The sequence below is a fragment of the Tenrec ecaudatus genome, chromosome 10 (assembly GCF_050624435.1).
Source record: "Tenrec ecaudatus isolate mTenEca1 chromosome 10, mTenEca1.hap1, whole genome shotgun sequence".
In the NCBI taxonomy this organism is placed as follows: domain Eukaryota; kingdom Metazoa; phylum Chordata; class Mammalia; order Afrosoricida; family Tenrecidae; genus Tenrec; species Tenrec ecaudatus.
The window spans coordinates 144,925,848-144,941,023 of NC_134539.1; the positions used below are offsets into that span (position 1 = coordinate 144,925,848).

At 56.9% G+C, this 15,176-nt stretch overlaps 1 protein-coding gene across 1 annotated transcript; it reads right to left on the reverse strand.

Annotated features, from left to right (window-relative positions):
* Nucleotides 1–7,627: 7,627 nt before the first annotated feature.
* Nucleotides 7,628–14,628, reverse strand: CACNG5 (calcium voltage-gated channel auxiliary subunit gamma 5). The gene is made up of 5 exons (XM_075559428.1): nt 14,433–14,628; nt 13,199–13,285; nt 12,449–12,589; nt 8,915–9,060; nt 7,628–7,885 (listed from the first exon to the last, which is right to left on the reverse strand). Exons 1-5 carry the CDS (start codon nt 14,626–14,628, stop codon nt 7,628–7,630), a joined length of 828 nt encoding a protein of 275 aa, XP_075415543.1.
* Between the last annotated feature and the right edge of the window lie 548 nt (nt 14,629–15,176).

Sequence of the window (15,176 nt, forward strand, 5' to 3'; positions counted from 1 at the left end):
GAGTTGCTGTGAGTTGTACCAGACTCGACAGCAGTGGGCCTGACGAGGCCCTCCATTGTGAGAGGGCTCTGTGCGGTCACGCCAACAAAGCACCTTGAGTGGACTCATGGTACCTCCATGGACGCCTCAGCAAGAGTGACCATCTCAGAACCCACAGGGGCGCCATGCATCGGCATCGACTCGGTGGCAGTGAGTTTGGTTTGGGGGAACATTGACATCAACCAGAAATGGTCGAGATTCAAGATGGCGACCCATCTCTCCGACAGACCAACGCCTGACTTGGTGGGACAACCTTGAGTCTTGGTGCTTGAGGCTGGGAGAGTGACGTTGCATTGATATATGGCTCTCACCTGGAGGCTCTCCGGGCCTTTGCTTGACTTTGTCTCATCATCAGGTGGTCGCCAAGCACAGCGTGCTGGCGGGAGGGCTTTACAGTTCACAGGGTGTTTCCGTGCCAATCCTAATGCGTCTGAAATGGGGTGGGAGGTGGCTGTGTGAGTGTGGGCAGATTTAAAGTTAACAACTGTTCCGTCCAGTCCGTAGAGAATGCTGTGATACACCATCTCCTTCGTACTCAATCAGAAACCCCAAAGCCCTCAGGTCTCATTTTCTCTCCAATCGCAGAGTGGCTTATAAATTATTCAAAGCTAGCAGTAAAGATCGGTTAGACTGCAAGGTCATGGGCTGGCCGTCCATCAGGCCCCCGCAGGGCCAGCGTCCATCCTTGGCCCTGACAGTAAGGCAGGGAGCACTGCTGTCCTCTGTCTCAAGGGCAGGCTCTTGCTGCATCCCAATGAGTCCCGACTGGTTCCTCTCTGGGAAGGAGGTCAGGAGCGCAAATGTTGGGCATGAGTCCATGCAGTTGACATTGTGTCTGAGCCATGGCCTTGCCAAAGGCCACAAAGCCGGTGCAGGCTGAGGGGCACATCCAGATGGCACTCAGCCCCCTGGCTTCCTCTCCTGAATGCCATCTGGGGAGCCACTGCCCCTCAACTAGATGACTGCCCATCTAAGCCAGTGGTTTTCAATCAAGTCTTCACACATTCCATGTGCCCCCCCCCCCCAAGCTTCACATCCATTCCAGCACTTCAGAATTCCCATGAGCTGGGAGAAGGGCTGTTGCCGACATACTTTGGGGACATGAGGTCACACCAGAAGAGGGTGGACTTCTAATGCGGCCAGACCGATGTCCTTCTAAGACAAGGAAAGACTCAGAAGGAAGACGGGAGGATGGAGGCAGATGGTGGAGGTGTGCTGGGACCACCAGACACTGGCAGAGGCAAGACAAGGCCCTCCCCTAGAGGTCTCAGTGTGGCCCGGTCCTTCCCACACCCTCTCACCCCTGTGAGAGGGGGGAGGGTCCTGAGGGCAGGACTCAGATGGTAAGGCAAGTCGGCTGAGCTTAGTGCTTGGTTCCTCGGTGGTGGGGAAGCTGAGCCAGCACTCGCCCTCGTCCGCCCGCCCTCCCCAAGGAGCACTGCCAGAAACCCCACTGCAGGGCTCACTTAGGCTCACTCCTTCCCAGTGAGGGAAGCCTGGGGAGGACTCCCATCTCCTGGGTGCGGGGACTGGGCTGTCCCCTGCTTTGCCCATAGTGAGTGGCTGGGGCAATTGGGGGCTTCTTTCTGTAGCCTCAAGAAGGCTGGGCTGGGGTGTGCTGGAGGGAGCTGCAGCCCACCCCTGAGGCCCTCCATCCCCACAGGGAACCAGCCCGGACTCTCAGAACCCCCAGCTGGCTGCCCTGAGCCGGGGAGTGGGTGGGGGCTGAGCGTCTCCCGGTGGATTCTCAAGGTAACTTTCCCTGGAGAATGGCCAGCTCACCCCAGTCTCCTCTTCTCACCCTGCTCCCACCTGGAAACTTCCGTGTCCAAACAGTGTGGTCAGTCACAGCTGGGGACCTGTCAGCCTCAGAAGCATCTTCTTGCCAAGGAGGCCAGCCCTTGGTTGAGCACTGGAGTGACGTCCTTTGCGCGGGGACCTGCTCATTGTCTCTGAGTGAGGCTGGCTGCAGGGCTGTCTTTCCAGAGGAGAGAGGCCGGTTGGGGACACTACATCCTCCCTGTCCTGTGCCGGGGAGAAAGGGTGAGGCAGGGATGCTCTGCCACCAGCCCTTCCCTCCCTCCCTCCTGCTGTGCTCCAGGATGCACATGATGGTGCTGCACTGGGCTCCTCCAAGCACCTGGTCTTTATCAAAGTGCCGGAATCTGGATGCACCTGGTAGGTGGCAGGGGCTGGGGATCTACCACCTGAGCTTGGTCGTGTTTTGCAGGTAAGTCGGGCAGGTTTGACTGTGAGGCTGGACCCTGGGCCTGACCGTACTCACCCCCACCCCCACCCCCACCCTCCTGCCTAGGAAAACCCCCCAGTGAACCACTGGACACCTGTCACCTGGATGAGGGCCTCCTGGAAACCAGCACAGTCATAGGCCACAGGAAGTCAGCTCTGAGGAGACCCAGGGCATCCTGAGGGGAGGGCAGGCTGGGAGGTGTGGCTTGTCTAAGGTGCTACCTGGGGGATACCTGGGAACCCAGAGAGAAGGAAGGTCACTGGAGACGTGGGTCCTGGAGGGGTGCCGGACCACCTGGAACCCAGACAGCAGGAGGAGCTGCCTGTGGTGGGCACAGACCCAGCGTGGCACAGAATCTGCCCTCTACTCCTCTGAAAACAGCAGCCCCCCCTCCTCCACTGAGCCCACACCTGTTGGCCCCGTGCACAAGTATGCTGGTCAGAACCTACCTGTTCACCCACCTCTCCACTCACTGGCCACACGGAGCGTGTGTGTTCTGAAGGCTCATCTATCTCCCCAGGAGTATGTAGGAATGCGTTCCCAGAGTGCAGGGAGAGGGATGGACAAGGCTGGAGAGGTGTGCTCTCTCCGTAGGGCAGATGGCTTTACTAAGTGCACAGCCTGGGGAGGAGGCTGATAAAAGTGTGCTCGGGGGTCTGCCATCTCCCAACTACTAAACCAAAAGGTTGGTGGTTCAAACCCTACCAGAGGTACCTTGGAGGAAAGACCAGGCAACCTGCTTCAGCCCGGTGGAGTCAGCACGCATTGGGACTGGCTGTGTGCCAAGAGGAAGCCCTGGTCGTGTGGTGTAGTGATTACTCATGGGTCTGCTAACCCGGAGGTTACCAGTTTGAAACTACCAGCTGCTCCTTGGGAGAAAGACGGGACTTTCTATTCCCTGGAAGCTTCCAGTCTCGGAAACTCACAGGGGCAGTTCTACCCTGGCCTGTAGGGTCTCTGTGAGTCAGTATGGACTTGATGGTTTGGTTTTTGGTTACATGGCAGCAGGCTCGCATTCTCTCTCTCTGTTTGGACGGATGGCACAAACGATTCACACCGTCGGTGCTGCTCATAAAGTCCCAGGCCGAACTCCTTGGAAGAAAGGCCCAGCGTCTGCTACCAGACAGAGTGCCCTGTGGGGCCATGGCCGCAGTGGCAGGCAGGTCAGGTCAAAATGTGACACCTTATCGTCGGATTCCCCACTTGATCCGATGGATAATCATTAAAGTTTTTAATACTGTCGGCACCGCTGCGGTTATTCTGCTTCATTCTGCCGTTCTGATTCTGGACGTTTTTCTGTATAGAAAACCCAGGCTAGGTCCACCTATCCCCATGAATCGTTTCAGAGGGGCGTGGCAGGGTAGTGGGCGTGGCAGGGCGGTGGGCGTGGTATGCTAATGGCGAGGACCAGGAAGAAGAAACAGACGCCAGCGGGATGGACAGAGGCGATGGTCCTGCAACTCTTAGGAATGCGCCTGAACTAGTGACGCCTCTGATAGGTGAATTGCGTGTTGGAGAAATTGTCAGACATAAACGGCTTTCAGAAATAAGTGAAGTTTTTTAAAAAGATTAAAAAGAGAAGAAAGAAAGAGCTGGCAATCCCGTGACATCACGAGGGGAGGAGTGGCGGGGCGACGGCCACATGGGGTGACTCCGTCAGAGGGGTGACCCCGCGGCAACGGCCTGCAACCTTCTGAGCAGTGTTTCAGTCAGCAGGAGGTCACTACCTGTGAGAGTGACCCTGTCCAGGGCCTTAGTTACGGCAGCAGACACGCTCTCTGGGAGACAGGATCCACTCTGCACCCTCTCACGGGCTCCGCCCTGCCGGAGCGGTCGCTGCCCGCCGACAGGGACGCGGGAGAGTCTTCTGGTCGTGCCCTCGCTGTTTGCTCAGCTGCCACGACTTTCAGTCACTGAGTCGGCCCGCTTGTCTTCCGCTAGAATATTGCCCTCAGTACGGTAGTACTTGTGGACCCAGATCGATGATGAGTCGTCCCCCCAACTCCCCCAAGAAAGAAAGAGTCATTCAAGCAAAACAGGGAGAAAAAGGTGTAAAAAGGCTTCTGCTCAGGTATTAATAATGCTGTAATTCAGTGTAGAAAGATTTACAAAACATTTCTGCCATTGATATCCATAGAATCTACGAAACATTCCATTTAAACAATTACAACGGTCTCACAATCTAGTCTATGGTGAAAGCTGATCATAAATCGCTAGAGATTCTGTACAGTCTGCTAAGGGAGGAGGCTCGTGGGAGGCTTGTGGGGTGACACCAGCCTGGGTGTCACCACTGTGGCAATCTGCCCCCAAGGGTCACAGCTCTGAAGACCTATGAAGTCCTGCCGGACACTCACTCACATGCACACACAGACACATACATACACACATCATGGAGTCATACATGGGGAAGGAGCTCTGGGCAGGTGACACATGTGGGGTGGGGGAACATGAGCTTAGGAGGAAAGGGAAGCGGGGCAGGTGCTCCCTCCCAAGAAAGTCTCACTTAGACCACCCCCCCATTGGTTCCAGGTGGGAGGGAACCGATGGCACCCACGGCTGCTGACTCCGCATGGTTTTATTGATCTCAGGTTTACCTGTAGTCTCCGCCTCCCATTTCTGAGCATGACGGAAGAATCCATCCAGATGTGTGTGTGTGTGTGTGTGTGTGTGTTTTCAAAGTGCGCGAGGGAACAAAAGCCCCTCCACGACCTGGCGAAGGTGTCCCAAGTGATGGTTTCTGAACCGAGTTTGTACACCTTCCTCTTTGACAACAATCTCCTGACCACGGAGACGCTGCACATCATTCTGAGGTGACTTTCGACACGGAAAGGAGACTGGGCTGCTCACGTCTGCAGCTCAAGCCCCGTCTCAATGAGCTTGTGGTCGGAGCGGCTTCCACTGCCCATGTACTCAGGGACCAGGCCTGGCTCAGGGGCAGAGAAAAGATGTCACAGACAGGAGAGCGTGTGCCAGCAAGTCATACTGGCAGATGATGGGAGGTGCATTTAAAGCGATGTCTTGACGAAATGGTCTCTCAGAACAGGATTCTCCTTGGCCTGGGATCTTTACGGGAGAACGAGGCTTCCATATTATTCTCTAAGGAGTCACCCAAGAGTACAAGGCATTGCATGGGTTTGGGTTCCACTTCCTCTCCATCTGTCCTGGGCAGTTACAGCTCAGTGGCAGGATTCTTGCCTGTGCAGGAGACCCTGGTTCGATTCCCGCTCAATGCACCCATTTGCCAGCAAAGACTTGTGGGTTGCCGATATGCTGGATAAGATTCTGTGGAGCTTCCAGGGTTAAGACGGACTAGGAAGAAAGGCCTGGTGACCAACCTCGGAACATCAGCCGAGGAAATACACAATCTGTCGCTGGTCGTGGAGACAGCATTTCGCTGGGTATAGGGGTTAACAACAGTAGCATCTGTTTATAGGCAAGGATTGATCGGTCACCTACGAGGGCAATCTGGAGCGTTCTGCGTGGGGAGACTGAGGCTTTGGAAGTAGGTGCTGATGGAGCTGAGGCGGGGAAGACATAGACATAAGTATGGCCCTGGAGGAGAAGGGGCTCATTAGTTCGTGCTAGCTCTGGCTTGGACTTGCCCGCCCATCTCTCCTTCTCCACCAGTCTGTGAGAGAACTGGGGTAGCTCAGCTGGGAAGCCTCTGCCCTGCCTTATTCCTTATGCTGATTCCCAGATTGCTCACCTGGCCCTGGGCTTTGTGCACTGAGAGGCTCACCGAATCGTCAAGACAGGAGAAGAAAGAGGAGGAGGGGGAGGAGGAGTGGGGGGGATTGGAGCACAGAGGCAGTGTTGGGTTGCCTATTGGGCCGAAGCACATCTAGGGACACACGCCTGCCCTGTTTTCCTCCCCCAGATTTCATGACAGCTTCTCCTGATCGCCTGAGCTGAGGTCTCCTTCCGTTGTTCACACTGCCCAGACCACTGAAGGCATCTTATTTGCCTACCTATGCCCGCGTGCTCAGGTCGTTGGGTGGCATAAATGGTTTGCCAGATGGCTATGCTGACAGAGCCCTGTGGCACCATGGTCAGCGCCCAGCTGCTCATTGAAAGGTTGGTGGTTCAAACCCACCAGGCAGTCCGTGGGAGAACGATGTGGCCATCTGCTTCCATAGTATGTACAGAAACCCTCTGGGGCAGCTCTGCTGGGTCCTGTAGGGTCGCCGTGATTTAGAATCGATGTGACGGTGACTGGGTTTGCGTTTTGACTTTGAGCCCAAAGGTCAGATGTTCCGTGGCACCACAGAAGAAAAGCCTGGTGACCTCTCAGCGAAGGACACTCCACGGAGCACAGTTCTGCTCTGCCACACCCAGGGCCCCTTGAGTGGGAACTGACAGCAACGGCTCCTGACCCTTGTCCGGGAGTCAGATCTGGATTGAACTGGTACTCCCCAAGTCCTTGGGAAGAGATGCCCAGTCTTTTCCATCTGGCTTGCTCATGCTTCATATGTACCCGGTACCCAATACAGCTCCTGCATCCCGGGTGGTCTGCGTGGTGGGATTTGAGGGCCCTGGGTGGAAAGAGTTTCTCTGGTAAGCTCCATGAGGGCAGGGCCAGTATCCGCAGGGCTTAACACGTGCCTGGAGGTATGCACACTGACCATCAAGATTTTGACTTTCTTGTGGCCAGAGCCACTTCTTTGGGTTAAGGCAGTGAAGACACCCCTGAACTATGTTACCAAGGGGGTCCTACATCTTAATACATGAACAGCCGTTAACACCCCTTTGTGACTTCAGAGTGGTCTCAGATCCGCTCTTAACCCCTGAGGGCCAAGGCCCAGGACACCTGGGATCTGGGGGAAGGGTGGGGAGGATGCAGCCCGGTGTGTGTGTGTGTGCGCACGCGCGCGCGTGCAGGTCGGGGGTGGCACAGATGGGTGTGCTGTGCCCAAGGAAGTGATCCCAAAGAACAACAGTTTCACTAGGAACACTGCCCACTGGCTGGCCAGAAGCAACCAGGGCCCCATAGCAAAGTCCCCTTTTGGTTGAATGTCCCAGGGCACAAAAGAGGGGGCCAGGCTGGTTGGGTGCCGGTAAGGGACTGGGTGTCTTAGAAATGGGCTTGGCTGGGGGCTAGGATATGGGTGGCAGGGAGGAATATACAAGTGGATCTGCCCCTCCCTGTGCACCAGAGAGCTGCTGGCTTCTGGGGCCCAGGCCCGGAGGGTCACCCAAGAGGTGGGCGACAGCCACGCTCTCAGCCAGCTTTCCTGCTGGCCCACTTGTTGGCGGTTACAGCTATTTTGGGGAGGAGCAGGGAGAGGGGTGGACCAGGCAAGGAGGACTCAGGGTGGGGTGGGCTCCTGGGAGTGGGTGGGCTCAGCAGGGGGAGGACAGCATCTGGTCATAGTCGGGACACTTGAGCAGAGCTGGGTAGTTGCTGTTCATCTGCAGGGAGGCTTCGCTGGAGATGTCCGAGGGGCTGCGGCCGCGGACCCAGGCGTCCGGGTGGAGGAACTGGCCTGAGTAGTCGGAGCAGTTGCTCAGGCGCGGACGGTAGAAGCCGGGGTGTGGCCTGTACATGTCTTCAGCCGTGTAGCGCTTCATGAACAGGTACACGGACATCACCCCAGCACTCTGCGGTGGGGAGAAGAGAGAGGGAGCTTGCCTACTGCTGGGGCCTGGCCTCTCCCCGCCAAGGGCCCTTCTCTGTGCCGAGGGTGGGATGATTAGTGAGTGGGACACTCTGGGTGGAGGAGACAGAGGAAGGTGAAAAAGTGACTTTTTGGAGGACGAGCAGGGAGTCATTGGAGGAATCTGCTGAGGTGAGGACAGTTAAGTGGAGGGTCCTGCTGGGTGAGGACAGTTAAGTGGAGGGTCCTGCTGGGTGAGGACAGGTAAGTGGAGGGTCCTGCTGGGTGAGGACAGGTAAGTGGAGGGTCCTGCTGGGTGAGGACAGGTAAGTGGAGGGTCCTGCTGGGTGAGGACAGTTAAGTGGAGGGTCCTGCTGGGTGAGGACAGGTAAGTGGAGGGTCCTGCTGGATGAGGACAGGTAAGTGGAGGGTCCTGCTGGGGTGAGGACAGTTAAGTGGAGGGTCCTGCTGGGGTGAGGACAGGTAAGTGGAGGGTCCTGCTGGGTGAAGGACAGCTAAGTGGAGGGACCTGCTGGGGTGAGGACAGGTAAGTGGAGGGTCCTGCTGGGTGAGGACAGGTAAGTGGAGGGTCCTGCTGGGTGAAGGACAGCTAAGTGGAGGGACCTGCTGGGGTGAGGACAGGTAAGTGGGGGGACATGCTGGATGAATAACAGGTAAGTGGAGGGTCCTGCTAGATGAAGGACAGATATGTTGAGGATCCTGCTGGGGTGAAGACAGGTAAGTGGAGAGTCCTGCTAGATGAAGGACAGGTAAGTGGAGGGTCCTGCTGGGGTGAGGACAGGTAAGTGGAGGGACCTGCTGGATGAAGGAAGGATGCAGATAATGAAGTGAGCACCTGGGAAGAGTAGGGAGTCAGTGGAGGGACCTCCTGGGATGAGCAGGGAGTAGAGGGCAGAATCTTCCGGGATGAAGAAGGGTCACAGATGAGATTAGTGCAGGATCCTTGTCCTTGCCCAGTGTCCTCCTCCTGCTCCCACCCAGCCTGCTCCAGCACCCCCGGAAGGGGCTTTACCTCGGTTAAAAGGAAGGAGATGGCAGCGAAGGCGAAGGACCACCCATATTTGTAGTTGAAGTAGGTCTCTGCGTCCTTGGTCCTGTTGAGCATCTCATCATTGATACTGGAGATGTAGAGCACCAGCCCGACCACGAGGGAGAGGCCTAGGGAGACAGGTTTGGCGGGGAGGGCAGGGGGTGCTCAGTCAGCAGAGGCTGTGGTGCCAGGGATGGGGGTAGGGGAGAGGGCTGCTCGTGTGGCCCCGCTTCCCCTTCTGGTGCCACCAGCCTTGTAGTGACTCGCTCGTTGGGGAATTTGAGCAAGGTCCGGGGGCCCTCCTCCCTTGAAGACAACCACGTGCAGATCAGCGACGTGTAGATTGGCTGGTCCAAACGGCTAGTGTGCACTGGGCTGCTAACCGAGAGGTTGGCAGTTCCAGTCCACCCAGAGGTGCCTCAGAAGACAGGGCCCGGGGAGCTTCTTCTCAGAAAATCAGCCACCGAAAGCCTCTGGAGTACAGGTCCACTCGGGCTGCCAGGAGTCGGGGTCACTAGGAGTTGAACTTGGCATGAGTTGGGGCCGACTCCTTGGCAACTAGTTCAGATAACAGAGGCTGGCAGATAAGAACCCCCTTGTATGACCACCCTCTGTGTTTCTACCCACAGCTGCCCACTAGAATCACTTGGGGGTGGGGGTTAAGATAGACTGTGTCTGAGGTCCATCCCGGGCCCTGCCATTCATTGGCCTCGGCCAGGTGGGCACTATACCGACATTGCCTTGAAAACTCACCAGGGGATGTCGATATGAACCAAGGGCAGGCAAGGCCACTGAACTGAGAAATAGCTGCTGCTGAGGACTCAGGTAGGTCCCTTTGCTGAGTCGCCAGGATCGGGAATGGCCCTCTGGCAGTAGGGGATGGCACCCTTGTGGCAGCCGACACACCCCAGGGGACATTGCCATAGGGACTAAGGCCATCGCCTCAGTTCCAACTTGGAGCAAGCCCATGGCAACAGAACCAAACACTGGCCGCTCGGCACCCACGGGGCCATGCTTGGCCCATTGTGGCAGCCATTGTGTCAACTCGCCTCCCGAAGAGTCTTCTTTCTCATGACGCTCTGCTTCCCAAGCATGAGTCCCCCTCCTCCCCGAGGACACGTGCACAGTCTGTGAGACGAGGCATTGCCACCCTAGCCCCTAACTTCTCCCTTGAGAGCCTCGTCCTGTTGCATTTACTTCTCCACTGTCACCCATCCTTACTCGGCCCTCTGTGTCACGCACCCCCATCTGTCTGCACGGAGGGTTTTAGGCAGGAGCTCCGTCCAGACGATCTCCCAACCAACCCAACTCGCCGCCATCGAGTCGATTCCGACTCACGGCGACCCTGTGGGACAGGGTGGAACAGCCCCTGTGGGTTTCTGAGACAGCAACTCTTTACGGGAGTAGAAAGCCCCGTCTTTCTCCCAACGCACGACCACCCCACTGCCGGGGCACCTCTTCAGAAGCTGGGCCTGGAAAGCATCGCATGGGGAGCTCTCTGGGGTGCACACTCTACCTGCCATTGTGCAAAGGACTGCCGCAGGCATCAGGCGCTACCAATTAGTAACTGTCACCGAATCAGAACATAACGGATTACTCAGTGGGGCACTGTTCAGGTTTAATTCCGCTCACATGATTTTACGGAACTGGGGCAGCTTTAAGAGCGAGTGCTGAAGAAAAGAAATGTGAGCCAAGGCTTCCTCACCACTTCACGCAGGCTTGACACACTGCTGCCTCACACAAACTCCCTGTATTATCGCTAGAGCAGCCGCCTCTGGTCCCCACAGCCACTGCTGAAAAGCGACAGGGGCCTTGAAGCTACAATAAGGCCTGGGAGGTTGTGAGATGCAGAAGGACAAAGGAAGATTGGGTTGAACCTCTAAGACTCGGTGGAGAGACCATCATGGGGTGGAGTGACGAGCGGGGAGGTTGGGCTGAGAGCATTGCAGGGGCCCCATAAATATTTTCTAGATTGCTAGAAAGGTGAACGGATGAATTAATCGATGGGCTAGTGCGTGGAGGTGGGGAGGTGGGTGGGTGGATTAAAAACAGAGGTCAGATGTATGTATGGAAGGGAGGGAGGAACAAAGAAGATTCGCTCTCAGGGATTAGAGATTCTGATTGGCTCAGACTCAGCATTTCTTACCCTGAACTCTTGCTCTCTGTCCTATCTCTGCTCCTTCAACTCTGTACCCCCCATGCAGAGCCCACGGAAGACACTGGCAGTCATAGTGAACATCTCTCTTAAACGCTGCAGGTGGCTGCACTCACTTCCCAATTGTCACTCGAACCTACACATTGCTTCGTACTCCACCGCCGCCCCGACGAGGTGGGCCACCATCACCTGTCTCCTTAACCACCCTGAAGGACCCTCTTGCCTTCCATCTAGCTTCCCTTCCTCCGCTCTCTGGAATGTACCATCCAAAATGCAATCTGGTCATGCCTTTTCTCAGCCTCAAATCCTTCCACGGCTTCTCACAAAGCCCCCAAATCCACCAGTTGACCTCGGATGCCCCCTGAGGGTCCCCTGAGGGTCCTCCTGAGAATGCTCCCTGAGGCTCCTCCCCCCACTCCGGCTGTCTGAGCAGGGATTCTGTCTGCTCTCTCTCTCCCCCAGACCCTTCCTCCACATTGGAACCTACCCTCAATGTCTGACCTGAACCCCACTCCTTCTTCCTCTCCTCCCCTCCGGGAGCCTTCCCCACTGGATCCCTGCTCTGGGCTCCCTTAAGGCTCACTGCTGTTATCACACGCACCTCTTGTGGGTGATGACCTCAGGGCATGGGATAAGGCCTGGTACCTCTCATGGATGAATGATGAAGTACAACCCGCGACAGTCCAGAAACGCAGGCCCCTGAGAACGGGCTGAGAGGGCCCAGAACATGCAGTGTGCCTAGGAAGTGCAGGGCACAGTGGGGGTGGTGTCTTGATTTTGGATTCAAATGCCCAGCCTCTCGCTTACTTGCAAGGACCTGTACTTAAGATCCGTCTTGGTCATGGCCTCCGTTGTCCTCTTGGACATGCCACCTTGGGGGCCTCAGGGGCCCAGAGAAACCATTGAGTCGTGAATCAGTGGCTATCGGTGAATTAGAGTTAGGACGCCGAGCCCTCTCTGAGGACAATCTTAAGGCTGGGTGGCAAAGGGGCCCTAATTCCGGAGGCAGCTTGCATTGATTTCTCATGCAAGAGCTTGAAGACATTGTCCCTTCAAACCCCATCCCTTCAGTCACCCTATCAGTGAGAACTCAAAAGTCAGGGGTGGTCTCTACGTCAGTAACAGGAAAAGGACCTGGCTCCCCACCCCAGCTCTGCCCCACCGTCTGGTCTGGGTGAACTTGCCAAATCCCTGCGAGCCTTAAGCAGCCAGCACTCCCCACAGGGCCTAGGGGTGGGCAGCAGGTATCAGAAGTCCCCTCTTGCCTGGGTCACTGACTGCTTGTCCATTGCCAGTGCCGGGAGCCTCCCCTGGTGGATAGGTGTCAGAGCCAGATGTCAGGGAAAACCCTCACAACTCACCCGAGAGGATAAAGAAGATGCCGGAGACAAAGGCCAAGATGGTCCTGTGGGGCCGGATGTGCCCGATGTTGCTCAGGATAAAGCCGATGAACATGAAGAAGAGACTCACCAGCGGGAACGGCGTGGCGGAACGGATCATCTCTAATGAGGGGAGCAAAGGAGTCAGCTTCCTGTGGCCTCACTCGCTGCTCACTCTCCCGAGGCCAGGGTCCATGGTGACATGCTACACGCTGGCAGCGGTCTACCAGAGTCCTTCCCCCTGGCGGTGGCCCTGGAGACCTCCCAGGGCAGGCAGGGCTCGCCTCCCTGAGGCTGGGCTCCCTTCTAGTGCCCACCTCAAATACCAACACAGTCAGGTCATACGTCGGTGCCCTCTTTGGGGGTCTACACTGCTGACCAACACAGCAGCCGGTGATCTAGAAGGGCCTGGGCACCCTCTTGCTCCCCCTCCCATAGTGATACGTTACAGAAGACCAAGCGGGTGACCACCATCTACACTGAGAATGGTCCCTGGTCCGTGGGTAGCTATTTGCCTTTTTTTTTCTTTTAAATGTATGGGCACAGCAGTTTACGCTGAGGGTCAGAACTGAGTGCCCCTGCCCTCCCCCTTCACAAACAAGCCGGGGATCACCCCGGGGATTGCCTGCATTCCCAAGGGGGCCCACTGCGTTAGCTCTTGAGAAGCAAGCCAGTCACCCTGTTGTGCTTCCACCGAGTTAATGGCCCAGCTGGGAAGTCCAAGGTACCTACTTAGCACGTTGACCGTGGACTCGGATGTCAGCTGGGTGTTCATGGGCATCACGTACTCGATGGTGAAGCAGCGGCCCCGCTCCTCACCTGCAGAGACCAGGACCCCTCCTGAGCATGGTGTGACGTCGGCACAGCCCAGGGGTGCCAGTGCTGTGGCATCTCTGCTCCCTCTCTGCTTTTGCACAAGGACCGGATCTAAAACCCTCGGAGGGTCCCAGCCCTAGCCTGAATCTTCCCTGGACAAGCACTTCTGTACATACGGAGGTCAGTGCTGGACATTCCCAGTGGTCACCGAAGCCTCTACCAGCTGCCCATTGCTTTCTTTGGGAATGTGGTCCAGTGGTATTGTCAGCCTGGCTCAGCTGTCCTGGAGCAGAATCCTGGATCCTGGGTACCTACTGCTGCTGGTTTAATCAGACCCGTATAGGTCTCACAGTCTGGGGGCAGGGGGAGGGGAGATCAGTGTGGACAGCCACTCCCAAAGCAGACTCAGCAAGTGACCAGGAGGTCAGGTCTGGACATTCCCTTTTCCTGCCACCTATCTCTGGCCCAGTGGACTGAGCTGTGTGGGGCCAACTTCACTTTCCACTCCTCCCCCACCCCCAAAAGCCTCATCATAAAGCTGGGAGGACAGAACTGGGAAAACCAAGTGTCCCCTCTTCCCATGCACACACAGGTGACAGGGACCCATGGGAGAGGCTCAGTGGCCCAGACTGTGGCCAGTCTTCCCGGTATAGAGGTGCTCAGATGCAAGCTGGTTCCGGACAAGCACTGGATAAAGGACAGATCGCTTGCAAGCCCTGGTGGGCTGGTGGGAGGTCCCAGTGGGCTTGGGATCAAGGCTTCTCTCAAAGTTCGAAGTGCCTGCTCTTGCGTCTCATCTCTGCCACATTGTGCGTGCACCGCAGAGGAATAGCGCGGCGGTTTCCATCTGGAAACGAGTGACTGTGGGGGAGCCTGAACGAGGGGGCTTACACAACCTCCCTTGTCTTCGCTCCCCTAATGTGCAGGATGGAATAGCCTGGCACAGAGGCCCCTGTGGGATCCAGGAGTCCGCGAGCAAATGTGTGCCAGGCACCGTGCTCCCTTCTCAGCTCCAGGGGTGCCTGGTCCAGGGTGATGTCTTGGTCTCGGCTGAGTGGGCACAGAGCATTGCCCAGGGCCTCTGTGAATGGTCCCCAAAAGGCGTATCCTTCCTAAGCGGGGCTCACAGGACTGGGGGGGGGGCACTTACCAACGAGGAAGCAGACGCGCCAGAGGCCCGAGTGCAGGGACATCTTGATCTCCGTGCTCTGGTTCTGTGGAAGGACCACGCCCTCCTCCAGGTACAGCCAGTAGTCGGTGCTGACCGCGATGCCCAGGAGACCCAGGCCGCAGACGGCAAAGACGCTGCTCAGCAGGGTCAGGGCCTTCTTCCCACAGCCGCTCATCCTCCCCACGGCCAGTCGGCCTGTAGCCGACCTCCTGTCCGGCAGCAGCGGTGGGTCTAAGGAAGCAAGGAGGGAGGGTGAGCAGTGGGCTGCGGCCAGGGGCCCGGGGGCCATCACAGAGTGGCAGGGGCAATCGTGATAAAGCTTTTTGGGGAGGTACACCACCCTTGTGCACGGCCATGTTCAAGGGCCTCTAGACCAGTGGTTCTCAACCTTCCTAATGCTGCAACCCTTTCATACAGTTCCTCATGTGATGGTGACACCTCCCCCCCACAAACGGATTGTGTCCGTTGCTACTTCATCACTGTCATTTTGCTACTGTTATGAATCAGGCGACCCCTGTGAAAGGGTCGTTCCATGCCCAGGGGGGTCGGGACCCACAGCTTGAGAACCACTGCTCTAGCATCACTTCAACCCTTAGCCAGCCCGCCCCTCGCGAGCTTGGGCCCCATTGGATTCTGCTCAGGGAGGAATGCAGACATTTCTTCCCATCCACCCATGGGCACAGAGCATCATGTCCTAGGCACAGAATAATCATGTTCCAGGTG